The sequence below is a fragment of the Pygocentrus nattereri genome, chromosome 2, assembly GCF_015220715.1.
Source record: "Pygocentrus nattereri isolate fPygNat1 chromosome 2, fPygNat1.pri, whole genome shotgun sequence".
In the NCBI taxonomy this organism is placed as follows: Eukaryota; Metazoa; Chordata; class Actinopteri; order Characiformes; family Serrasalmidae; genus Pygocentrus; species Pygocentrus nattereri.
In genome coordinates this window covers 52,060,081-52,073,533 of record NC_051212.1, presented here as the reverse complement: position 1 = coordinate 52,073,533, position 13,453 = coordinate 52,060,081, and the positions used below count along the sequence as shown (strand labels likewise).

General features: G+C 43.0%; 1 protein-coding gene across 1 annotated transcript in view; it reads left to right on the top strand.

Moving 5' to 3' along the window:
- Window positions 1–1,694: 1,694 nt before the first annotated feature.
- The window catches only part of st6galnac3 (ST6 (alpha-N-acetyl-neuraminyl-2,3-beta-galactosyl-1,3)-N-acetylgalactosaminide alpha-2,6-sialyltransferase 3), a 111,872-nt gene continuing 100,113 nt past the window's right edge, over window positions 1,695–13,453 (top strand). The window contains exon 1 of the mRNA XM_017703368.2: window positions 1,695–1,892. Coding sequence (XP_017558857.1) covers window positions 1,875–1,892 — 18 coding nt within the window. The 5' untranslated portion in view covers window positions 1,695–1,874. The remainder of the gene's footprint in view (window positions 1,893–13,453) is intronic.

Below are 13,453 nucleotides of genomic sequence, written 5' to 3'. Positions count from 1 at the left end.
TCACAGTGACAAATGGTTCTAAATTCTTCATGTTGTTTGATACAAGGGCAGCTGTGTAAATGTACATACTGACTTTTGGAGCTGTGTTGAATAATTTAAGCATCTGTTTAAGCCTTTGTGACAGCGTTTACCACTGCAAATGGAGAATGACCCACATACAGTATGTCTGTATATGCTGATGTATGGCTGAAATATTTGACCCATATTTGGAAATGGCCAGTTATAAATAAGTTGGCTTATGCGTCATAAATATGTCATATCATTTGAACCCAAATATTGATCAGATTTCTCTATGGTTCTAGGCTAAAATTATTCTACTAAGATCAAATTCTGGCCTGTTTTTCCTCATGTGAGAGAAATCTCCCACTTTTATATGCTAATATATGTCATACATTTGAAATGATGTCGTGCCATCTATCAGATTTCCACATGGGGTGAGTTTCCTCGTCACTTTATGATGTGTTTCTGCCACGGGCTCGGGCAGTTGAAGCCCTGCACTATAAGAATAAAGGCTGGTCTGACATTTCTGATCCTTCTGTTCACTTTTCTATCACTTTAATGGCTCTGAAGTCTCTGCACTGTCTGTCTTGGAGCCTCACCGGAGTGCGTTGTGCTTTTGTTAGTGCACCGTGATGCTGCTGTCCTCTGTATAAAGCAGGACAAGGAGAAGAGGTGGACGTAATTTGCAGTGGAGCACCGTGACTGTCAGTCTCAGGTCTTTAGATCAGGCCATACACATCAAATCTCAATCAATAAACAAGGAAAAATGCCTTAACGATGACGCTAATGTCTGCTAAAATGATGTTTATAATATACGTATATTCTAAAGTGACATAGACCAGCACAGCTAATAACAACATAGACTAAAGTGACATAGACCAGCACAGCTAATAACAACATAGACTAAAGTGACATAGACCAGCACAGCTAATAACAACATAGACTAAAGTGACATAGACCAGCACAGTGTCTTATATGAGTAAAGCTCACTCCCAGCAACATATACTCACCACTATATATGTACTTTAGGTCCCGCTGCTGCTGCCTTGCCATGGATACACCTCTGCGGGCAATGCGTATGCAGAGTGGCCACACAAGGAGGCTCTTGGGAAGTGCCATGTTTACTGTAGATTTTACCCTTTCAGCCAGAAAATAGAGAAAATAGGCCACACTGGGATTAGATGTCTAGGTAGCCAAATACCCCCTTAACAGTCCACTCCAATGCAGCTCCTACCTTCAAGCTACATCATCAGAAGGCACTTTTCTTGACCTTTAATCTGGTAAATCTCACTCTGGACACTGCTGCGGCACCACTGTAAGAGGCGGGTAGGAAAGTTTACAGCAGATGTAGTGAGGGTTCCAATGTTCAACTTTAAATCAGTATAGAAAAAAAAACATGGAATATTGTTCCAGAATTTATATCTTATTCCCAGCTGCATCTCTATTTTAAGGGTCAGAACATTTCTGGAGCTGCTGTCTGCCTTTAAACAGAAGACAGAAACAATTTACAGCTCAAAAGCATGTGTTTGTTTGTTTCCACCCGTATTCGGACGAGCTTGGCGCCTCGAAACAGGCGTGAAAGTAAATAAATAAACAAGCAACGCCGACAAGAGTCGGGAATCATGTGACGCGAGCGGGGGGCGGGGCCTCCGTGAGCGCCAGCCAATGAGAGCGAACGTCAACCGTCAACCGAGGCTTTTTTTTTTTAGAAAATGGACAGAGAATGGTGAATAACGGGAGGCGGTTTTGGACGGAAAAACAGAGAAAATGCTTCGTTTTTCCGGACGTTTCGCGGCTCTAACGGACGCAGCAGAGACCCGGTCGGGTTCTAGTCGGTAAAACGAACCCTGTGGGCCGAAACGTCCCCGTTCAGCATGGCCTGGATGTGGAAGGTAGGCTGAGAGGTCTTTTTTCTCCTCAGCAGAAACGTTGCCATCGTTTCCAGCCGTGAAGCCGCTCAGCTCCTTTTTTCGAATTTCCCCGTTCCACCTTAAACGGTGCTGCAGTTACACAGTCTGGCTCCACGCACCAGACTGTTACTGCTGCACCATTTAAGGTGGAACGGGGAAATTTCGAAAAGAGAGCTGAATTCAGCGCCGTTGCTTCTGTCCACTATTGTGCTGCTCCCCTCGGCAGAAAGCGACCACATCCACAACATCTCGAGGCCTTTTGTGCCCCTTTCTGTGCTTGGCTCGTCTGTCCGAGCAGCTCAATCAGTGCAGGGCGCTGTGCAGCGTACATGGCACACGTGTTTCTGTTAGTTCTGTGTGGCTCAGCTGCCGCAGATGGCGTGGAACTGCTGGACAATTGTGTTGGATGGATGATTGCAGGGTGCTACGCTGCTGACCGCGGGGCAGGAGGACCTGAGTGGGGTTCGGATCCAACATGACCTCAAATGAGAATCATAACAATAATCCTAATGATAGTAAGAAGCTGCTGTTGCTGGCTTTGTGAAGTGAGGGCTGTTGTTTGTCTGGGGTCAGTACTTCATCACAGACTTTAATGACTGGTGTTATTACTGTAATGCTGTATTAATGCTGTAGTAGTATTAATAGTATTAATCATTAAGTGTTGCTGTGGTGCTGTGATGTCTAGTGTAAGGACGGTGAGGGTTTCTTGACTAGTATCATTATAGTTGTTGTTGTTGTTGTTGTTGTTATCATCTTAGGTTAACTCCAGTGCTAAGGTTCAGAATCTATATATATGCTTATATGGCAGTTCATTCACTGTTTTGTTATTATTATTATTATTATTATTATTATTATTATTGTTATTATCTTGAACCAGTCCATGCAATTTGCATTAAATATAGACATTTTTCTTCTTCTTCTCCTCCAATTCATCATCATCAATCATCCTCCTCATCCTCTTCTCCTCCTCCTCCTCCTCCTCTACTTCTTCTTCCTTCTCCTCCTCCTTCTTCCTTCTCATCTTCTTCTCCTCCTCCTCCTCCTCCTCCTTCCTCCTTTTCTCCTCCTCTTCCTTTTCTCCACCTCCTCCTCCTACTTATTCTTCCTCATCTTCCTCTTCTCCTCCTCCTCCTCTTTCTTCTTCTTCTTCCTCTTCTTTCTCCTCCTCCTTCTTCCTCCTTTTCTCCTCCTCTTCCTCCTCTCCACCTCCTCCTCCTACTTCTTCTTCCTCTTCTCCTCCTCCTCCTCCTTCTTTCTCATCTTCTCTTCCTCCTCCTCCTCTTTCTCCTCTTCCTCTTCTCCCCCTCCTCTTTCTTCTTCTTCTTCCTCCTTTTCTTCTCCTCCTCCTCTTTCTTCTTCCCCTCCTCCTTCTCCTCCTCCTTCTTCTTCCTCTTCTCCTCATCCTCCTTCTCCTCCTTCTTCTTCCTTCTCATCCTCTTCTCCTCCTTCCTCCTTTTCTCCTCCTCTTCCTCTTCTCCACCTCCTTCTACTTCTTCCTCCTCTACCTCCTCCTCCTCCTCCTCTTTTTTCTTCCTGTCTGTAGTCAGTACAGTGATGGAGAATCTCCTCATAAACGTGTTGGTTCTGTCGGCTCCTCTGGCTGCTGCTCCAGATTCTGAGCTCAGACGTTTCTGTCTGTGGCCTAGTTTTTCAGAGAAATGCGCCTTAATTAGATAAAAGTATCTTTTCTGGAAATGTAGAAGGCCGATCCTTTGTGAGACGGCATTTTAATTAGGACCAACTGATCCGTGAGAGTTTACGAGAGGAACGGGGCGGACGCGGTCAGTGACTTGTCTGCCCGCACCTCAGAACTTCTTTTGGTGATTTTACACATATCAGCCTGCACTACTTCATTCAGAATAGCACGCGCACGCGCACACACACACACACACACACACACACACACACACACACACACACACACACACACCCCTTCAGTGGATCGGATGTTTTAGCGTCCTTTCGATTTACTATCTTATTAACTTTTCATCAGGAAACAGATCCGGTCACTTTCACATGAGCTTTAGATTAGATTAAGAGACCCTTATTAGCCCGGAGCAGTGGGCAGCCCAGTCCGCAGCACCCGGGGAGCAGTTGGGGGTTAGGTGTCTTGCTCAAGGACATCTCAGTCACGTGCTGTCGGCTCTGGGGATCGAACCGGCAACCTTCCGGTCACGGGGCTGGTTCCCTAACCTCCAGCCCACGACTGCCTCAAAAGAGGCAATGAGGGAGAGTGACCCGCTTTGCTCTCCAGCAGAAAGAGTTCAGTCTCTTTACTCTTACTCTTACCAGCATTTGTGCAGAATTAAGTCATTCAGATGTAAACAGAGCCATTCAGAGTGATTTGGTGTGAAATGGTTGATTGTAGGGGTACAGATGTCTTTACAGTGGTGGTGATGGGAACCAGTGGTGGTGATGGGAACTACAACACAAACATAGACATTTTAATTACCATCCAAAACCGCCAGTGAACCCACACAAGCCTTCTGAGTTTTATATGGAATGTTGATGATGGTAAATTAGGGATAGATCTAAAAAGTAGTTTTCTTTGGGGACTCTTTGGCCTTACAGTGCCGTGTGTGTATCCCTCCGCCACGCATGCATTTAACAAAAGTACATTTTAGGCCCAAAACCTGCTCAAAACTGGCATAAATAGTGCGCCGGGCATCAGGCAGCAAATTCATAACCATTTCTTATTCAGCTTATAGAGGCATAAAACTCTTCCGACGTCTGGTTCCTGTCACCACCACTGGGAATAATTCTGACTTGGTAAGTTAGAAGTTAGCGTACGGCTTCACGGCTGTGATTTGGTCGCCGTGATGTTATTGTGATGCTTTAATACAGCAGTTAAATAAATACAGTAAGAAATGAATAAACTGGCCGTGAACGACGTTTAGTATGTTTTAATGTTCAGTTCCTTCCTCCTAATTATAGCTCCTTAACCAGCAGCTTGTAGCTACGTCAGAGTAACGAGCTCCACCCACTCGCTGCACAGCCGGCAGTTCGTTCTCCAGCTCCACACAGACCGACTGACCGTTTGGGAATTTAGTGTCGTTTCATCTTCTGAGACTGACCAAATCGGCTCTCGGTCAAGCAGAAATATAGCTCGAGCATCTCCTACAGCTGTCGAAGCCGTTGCTTAGCAACGTCGTCTCGGCGGAGTGATACAGTGTTTGTGAAAAACCTGTGATGTTATGGTGACAGAACAGCACAGATGGAACGTTTCTCAACCAATCAGCTCGCGTGGCCGGAACTCACTGTTGTATAAATGATTTACATATTCCGTATTTTTGGAAAAATGGAAGAATATGGAATCACTCTTTGATCCAGCCTGTACCTGATCTGGACATGCAGTGGGTCAGTGTTCTTAACCCTCTACTGCACACATATTAGAACAAAACTTCACTTTCTTGGTCCAGGTTATTACATTATATATTGATCAAATATGATTATTAATAATGCAGTTATTACATTAGAAAACATTTTTAAAACATAATTTGTGCAGGGATGTTTGGAGTGTGTTGCCTTGAGGCAACATTGTGAAATTATGGGAAGAAATGATGTGAATTCCAATTCAGCACCAATTCTCTTTCTCCTCCCACTCCTCTTTTCTACTTCTTCTCCTTTTTTTTCTACCACAAATTTCTTTCTTCTTCCCCTTCCTTTTTTCCACTTCTTCTTTTCCTCCTCTTCCATTAAAAGTATGTAGAATCCACATTCAGACATCCGTATGTCCAGATCCAGTGGCTGTGTGTGATAAGATGGTCTGAGGGCCGAGCTGTGAAGTGTGTGTCTTCAGTAAGGATGTGTTTGACCACAGCTGAAATATATAAACAAACAAGGCTTGACAGCTGTTTATTAAACTCTTGTGAAACTGTGTGAGTAGTGATGTAAACTAGAAAGGCCGCAGGAATGCTGAGGGACTTCCAGCTTTGTGGCTCACCGCCCAGCGTTCAGAGACTATGGATGTGGCATTGGGCCACGTTTTTCCCAGCTCTGCTCACTGTTTGGGAGAGATTTCTGCCCATTCTTCCTGGCAGATCTGCTCCAGGTTGTTCAGGTTGGTTGGGAGAGGCTTGTGGATTTCGGTTGGAGAGTTTGCCTTTGGACTTGAACGTTTTGTTGTTCAACCACTTGCTCTGCATTGAACCTTTTGTGACAAGGATTCTATATAGCACCTAAAATAGTTCTTCTATTGTTATGATGTCAAACTTGTAACAATAGAAGGACCCTTCTGGGTCTTATATAGAACCATTTTCAAAAAGGTTCTGCTTAGAACCATTTGTAGCATATTGATGCACATTTTCCATCAATCTGAGGAACCCTTTCATGATGCAGAGAACCTTTATTTGTGCAAAAGGTTCAGGGTTCCACACAGAACCATTTTTCTTTACTAAAGAACCCTTAAAGAACATACATTTTACGTTTTGATTGCAAGCTGTTTAGAAAATCCCAGAACCCTGGCATGAGTGAGCAGACTAATTTTGTTGGGGTTTTGTTTTATTTGAATCATTTTAATTTGATGTGTAATTGTACTTTGTAGACAAGCTTACTGACTCGTGGTGTACAGTGGTGGTGATGGGAACCAGGGTTCACAATGTCTACAACACAAATATAGCCATTTTATCTATTATCCAACACTGCTCGACACTGTGATGAGGAGGCGGACGTGTATGCCGGAGATAAGCCAGATTTATTGGGGGCAAATCCAGATTTAGGGTCAGAACAGTCCGGGGTCAGAGAGCCAACATGGAGATATCGGGGAACAGACATGACGAAAAGGAAAATGGAAAAAAACACAACGGAGGCCGGAATAAACAAACACCAAACAATACCAAACACTTCAAACAATACATACACTACACATCAAACACTTCAAACAAAGACCAGCAAGAGACTAGGGAAAACACAGGCTTAAATGCAGGGACAGGTAACGAGACACAGGTAGTAAACAAGAGGGTAACAGGTGAAAACAATCAAGGGCAGGGTCTGGAAACAAGGGGGCAGGACTGGGAATGAATCAGAACAAATGCACATGGACCAGACCAAAACCAAAACAAAAGCACATGGATAGCTGGGAGGGGCCAATCGTGACAATGTGATGTTGACGATGTTAAATCAGTGATATGTGGACTACTTTTCCTTACAACACCCGGCATGTTCCTCTTTGAATTAATTTTAAAAAATCCTTTTTTTTTCGACAACATAATTGTTTCAAATTTATAAAAAAACAGTGCATCGGGCCAGATATTCATAGCCTTTTCAGGCAAGAACTTAAATGACCACTCTGAATGACGTTTATTAACCACTGGTTTTTCCAAAATGTACTTCGTCATATCCTTCATACTGTTCATATTTCATAAGCTCCATTCAGAAGCTGGGTGTCGTATGAGGCTGTAGCTCTTCTCTCCAGTCTAATAGACGGTGAGGTCATTTTAAACCCTTATAATAAAAGAAGCTGAACTCAGTTTGTTTTTCTACTGAAAGTCGACCCGTTTTTCCCCCAAATCTGGGCTCTAAACTATAAACAGACGGCGTCTCTTCAGTGATCTGCTCTGGAAACATCACTTTTAGAAAATAACACAAAGAGCGCCGGAGATTTTTGGCTTTCAGCAGTGAATTGTAAGCATATAATGATATGTGTAGATCATAAAACACACGTTCTGTTCATTTGAGGGAGCTTTTGCAAAAAATAAATAAATAAAAATGTGCGTTTATTTCATGCAGTTACTGAATAATTTGCCGTACGATTTGGTCATGTGAATTCAGATGGACGAACTAAAATATACCCTGGAGGATAAGAGGTTAAAGTTTTATTACATACTTCTTTAACCTAAGAATAGCTCAGCCAGTTTGCACTGAAGTCCTTGTAGTTACTGAGTAATAAAAGCCTGAATTTACCACGTAGAACTGTTATAACTAGTCTACATCTGCACTTACATACAGCTGAGGCAACCAGGTCCTGGAGTGTAATAAAAACATCATCAAACGTTGGTTTGGAATATTTGGAATATCTCCCGACACCGGGATGATTCCAGTTTTTCTACTTCTGCGTGGCTTCATGTTAATGAACATTGGCGTATTGTTCACAGCAGCGAGGGTTGTTGCCGCTGTTAAGTAGGTGCAGGAGGATAATTAGGGCTGTATATGTGAACGTAGAGGAGAAGCTGCACTGTCTGCAAACCTCTACAATCGGTCTGTGGTTATAAATAGCCTGAATGGGCTGTAGGCCTGTCTGATTAAAAGTGGTCTCGAGTCTGAAAGGACACTCCACTGTCAGCCTCCACAGTTATTCAAGCCAGGGTCATCAGGCTCTAGCGGGCTGCAATCACCCTGCAATCAGAGGAGCAGAAATTAACTATTGAACGCTATTTGTGTAAAATTTATAGCCTCGGTTACGTTAAAGGGATCCACAGGGGATGAACCTGTTGACTGATAATGGTGTTCAGCCAGTGTTCGTTTCATGTCCCGTGCTTTAACCGTGGTGCTTTGCTTAGGGAAGGAATCGGCGATGGTAACGTGACCTTCATCTGTCGGTCAGCGTCCTCTATCTTGGCTCAGGTTTCCTTTTTAACAAATGGAAATCTACCTAACCAGTTTACATGGCCGTCAATCAGCCTTGCAGCCGGGGATTAACGCACTTTGAAAAACAGCATCTGTTACATTACAACAACAGGATTGTGGTGTTTTTTGGGAAGAAAATGAAGAACCAGTTGGACCTTATTGGTAACTAGGGGTGGGGATCTCTTGGCACCTCACAATTCGAGGACGATTCAGAGGCCTGTATGAATCGCTGTGTCAGCGATGTCGGCTTCTCTTTCGAATTTTCACGTTCCACCTTAAATGGTGCCGTGTTTACGTTCTGGCACCTCAGGCAGAATTTAAGGTGGAACGGGGAACGTCGAACAAGAAGCTGAGGAATGACAAGCGACTTCAGCCTCATAAATCAGTCGAACGTTGAGAGACGCTGTACAAGAAACTGTTCAACTTTTGATGAGAATCTTCCTGTCGGAAAGGGGAGCTAAAGCTTAAAGCAGAGCAAAGTAGGTCTGTGTTATTGTTTATAATTCTTAGCCTATACTAGGAAATTCGCAAGTAAACTCAGCAAATAAAAACAAATTGCACACTAACATTTGCATAAATGTGTTCTGTGTTAAAGGACGTTAACTCATATTCGCAAGTACGAGCAAAGCAAACACGCCTGTATATTTTCCCCATCTTCCCATTATGAAACATAACAAATCCCCAAATAGTGATTTCAGTATTCAGATACCGGCATCTCAGATGGTTACCAGAGTACCCGAGTACCCCTGCACGTCCCTAGTGGGTACTACAGCTTATTGTCCTTAGAACAAATGCATTTGCCACACCGCTTTTGGCAGCAGTCAAAGGCTGGGTTTTTGGACTTGAACCCACAACTTTCTGGGAACAATCATCAAATCCATACCCACAGCACTGCTATCCCACCAGCTCAGTACTTTCTTCCAGGTTCTTTGGATGATATTACTCTCATTACTGTGTTTAAAGCCTAGGGAAACACATCTAAGTGTAGCCGAACTGACATAGCAGTGCACTTGCTTAATTATCTCTGTCCCGGGTGGGCCTTTCCGTAAGGCTACAGTGAGCTTTGTTCCAGTGTTTTCTGTTCTTGGCAGCTTGTGGTTTCTCATCCCCAGAGAGAGTCTTCTTGGCTAGCTTCTGTCTTCTTCTAATACCGTGCCAAGCTGCTCTTGATTCTCTTTTCTCCTACAGCATCCACTGTGGAGTGTTTCTTTATTTTTCAGATGTTATTTTTCTTACAGTACATGGTGGAGCTGTCGTAGTTCTCAGTTTCTGATTCTATGTTCAACACTATGCGCCATAAAAGCAGCCCTCCTGGGTAGAAGGTTTTTTCAGTCAGATGCATTGCATTCTTCAAAGTCCTTCTTTTTGGAAAATGGTAGCTTTGATGTCCATCCTGACCTGAACTTCGTGGTTACTCAGAACCACCTAAGATGGATCTAAGGTTGAGCTTTCAGGTGGGATGGAGTTGGGAGAATGAACGTAAAGCAAGAGTAGCAAGGGTTCTGTTATGGTGAATGGTATTTTGATTAATAGTTCTGACCAAGTTAAAATCACAGTTTCCATATTCATAAAATTACCCTTTGTATAATGTAGGCAAATCTGTAACAATTATCAGACACAACAATTTTTGTCTCAACAGTTTTGATTTTCAGGAGTGGAAATGTAAAATTGTGTGAAAATTTATCATGTTTCCTGATGAGATAACCTTGAGGTAACATTTACCATGAGAAAAACAAAGGCCCTAAAACTGACCCTTGAGGGACTCCACAAGAAGTCTTTGGTATTAATCAGAGAACTGTTTCCTGCTTTGCTCTGGGCCAAGCGTACCAAACTACAAATGTAAAACCCCTTAAAACACCCAAGCCTACCCACAGTGTTTCCCACCCCTCGCTGTCTTTTTACATTTTGACTGTTTGACTGCCAGACAGCTCACAGGACTTGAAGCACCCTTTCCGGACGATGAAAATTTGGATCATTAGCAGTAGAACATCTACTGAACATCTTCAGGGGTTTTCAATCTAGTCTTTGAAGACGATGTTGTTTTACGCCTCGAAACACACCCGAGCCAAGTAATCAAGGGCTTTAGAGTTGTCATCGTTCCCTCTGGCTAAGTTGTTGTTATATAAACTTTATTAAAGGAAACAATATTCAAATTAAAATTCATTATTGCTTTACAGATGATTATTAACCTCAGAAACGCTGCCGTTCGTATCACTTCAGCTCACCAAGGAAAGGTGTCAGTTTGTCTTCACTCAGACTGAAATTTGAAGATGTTTCAGTTTTGTACTTGGCGTGTAATTTATACATATATTTCATTATGTACTGTTATTGATATGGACAGTATTACCGCAATATGATATTTGTTGTCAGAAGAAAACCATAGATTAGAAAAAGAGCTACTTACTGACAGGTAAACACTCGCATTATTTTTCTTCACTTTGTTTAAGACAGGCTTACAAAGGTTCATTTCAGGTTCTGGCACGGTCACGGCTTTAAAACAGCGCTCGCTGATCCTCAGGTGAGGCACAGGCAGTGTAGTGTATTTGGCTGGTGGTGAATGAGCCAGGCTTAAGAAAGCACGGGTGAGCAGGATTATCACCTCTTTAAACTTCACCCATCAGGACAGGACAGGGATTGAGACGCATGATCCATCAAGACGTCTGCCAGCAACTTAGATGATATCCTGAACCCGTCATATTGCAGGTGCCTATCTGCCTTCCTCTAATGCTGACTCTGCATTGTTTAGGAGTTTGAATGGAGAGCCGGTCCACCAGGACTGGAGTGACATCTCATTTTAAGCATAATCTGACTTGAAACGGTGGCGGTGTGACTGCATGTAAGTAGCTTAAGGAGAATGGGAGGAGGCCGGAGCCCCTGTCAAGGTTGCCTGAGGATTTGCACGGCGCACCTTGTGTTGCACGAGAGAGTTCATGTGCGTTTACGTGCGTTCTGTCGACGGTGCCACGACGAATCTCAGTAACATTTCAGCTACTTCAGCTACCTGTGATGTAGCTCCTGTACTCCTCTTGTTATTATATACATATTTGTGCATTAGGGACCCTATTAAAAACAATTGTACAGTAGTGTTGTCAAAAAAATGGTGTGTCAGTTAAAGGAGCATCATGTAATTCTAGAGAACAATTGTTGATATTTCAACTAAACACCAAAACAAACACACTCCTTCCTTCAGTGCTCCTTCAGAAGCTCCACCCCCCCAAATTCATGGACGAGCATTGTCGAGGCCAACATGCCTTTTTTTAGATCTTTGAGGCCATAAAGCCCTTCGCAAACATTGTACACATAATTATAAATACCATGATTATAAAGTTAGAAATGCAGACTCCACACAGAGAGGACCCCGGTCACCCGGCTGGGGGAATCGAACCCAGGCCCCTCCAAAGCATAATTAGCGACATAAAACATTGACGTTGTCTTTTTGGTGCCATCTTGTCCAGCTTTACTTCAAAATCAAGAATAATCAAAAAGCTTGGCTGTAGATGATAAAACTAATGAGTAAAAGTTGAGTTAGCTGTGTTTTAGTGACAGAAAGCTGATATCGAACCTGATATTGTTCTGTGATATTTGGGAGCATAGTGTTAGTTAACAATAGCTTAATGTAAGAGAACCATATTCCGTACAGTTTTTCGGCACTTTTTCACGCGTTTCAATAGTTATTATAGCGGAAATACCCAAAACAGGGTGTAATGATAGCAGCCTAGATGCATTTTGATTGGTTAGATTTGGGCCAATACTTTTAAAGAAAGAGGAAACAAACGTCATTGCGTCACCGGTTTGTACCGTCAGCGTTCCGCACACCAGCTCCCACAGAAGGAGCGGTTTCCCGTTCAGTGTTTTCCTGCATTTTATCTGAAGTTTTATGAAATCTAATCGCATAAACATATACACTTACTGATTATACTGATAATAAAAGTGAATTAATATAAACAATATGTGCAATGAATGAGGCGACCGTGCAAAAAAAGCCCAGTAAAGTGAGTGGGTGGTTTGAAGCTGCGCAGCTGAATGGGGTCTACTGGGGTCCCTGAGCTGACGGCGTAAACTCAGATTAACAGCTCGGTATTAAACACACTGTGTTTCATGGTCATAATCCACTGTTTAATGTTCGTTTAAGGGTTAAATATGATGTTTAAAAGTGCAGAAACTCATTTTAACTGGAAACTTTTCCCCACCCTATTCACACTCGCATCCCTGGGTTTCCCTGACCACTGTGTTCGGGTCGTGCCGGGGGGGTCAGTCACTACTTGCACAGATTTGATGTCCAAACCCAGCGTTGTTGGTCTTGCCAAATGATTTGATGGAAAAAAGGATATATGGCAATGTCTCAGATGGATCACTATTACACAAACAGAAAAACCTGCAAATGTACGGAATACTGAAGTGTACGGAATAATGAAGTGTACGGAATAATGAAGTGTACGGAATACTGAAGTGTACGGAATAATGAAGTGTACGGAATACTGAAGTGTACGGAATATGGTGCTCTTACGTTACTTAGCAGGCCAAACCTGGTTCCAGCTAACTCAAAAACAAATAGGCCCCAGTTTAGATGATGTGCCGAGTGACTGGCGTTGGAGTGGAAGCTGAATCGAATGTGTTCTGTGGTCAGCGTAGCCGCCGATGAGCTGCTATCATGTTTTTTTTCTGGCTCTGATTTTCCCCTCTTTCCATCAGGGCCACCTATCGTTCAGCTCCCACACCGCCAGTCAGTGACCCCTCTAAAGTATGAAAGAACGGGGTGTGTTTATTTGTCCGCTCAGACGTGGAATAGAAATTTAATGCCATCATTTTGAAACTTTGGTTGTCATTTTAAATCGCCGGCATGGTTTTTAAATATCATGGTGTACATTATTAAATCTAAAGCCTGAAAAAAATCAACGAGCTGGTTTTAAGGCCTTGAGCTTAATTCATTGGAAATGTCCTCATTCCAGTCGGAGTTGTGGTACTGGTCAGAAAAATCT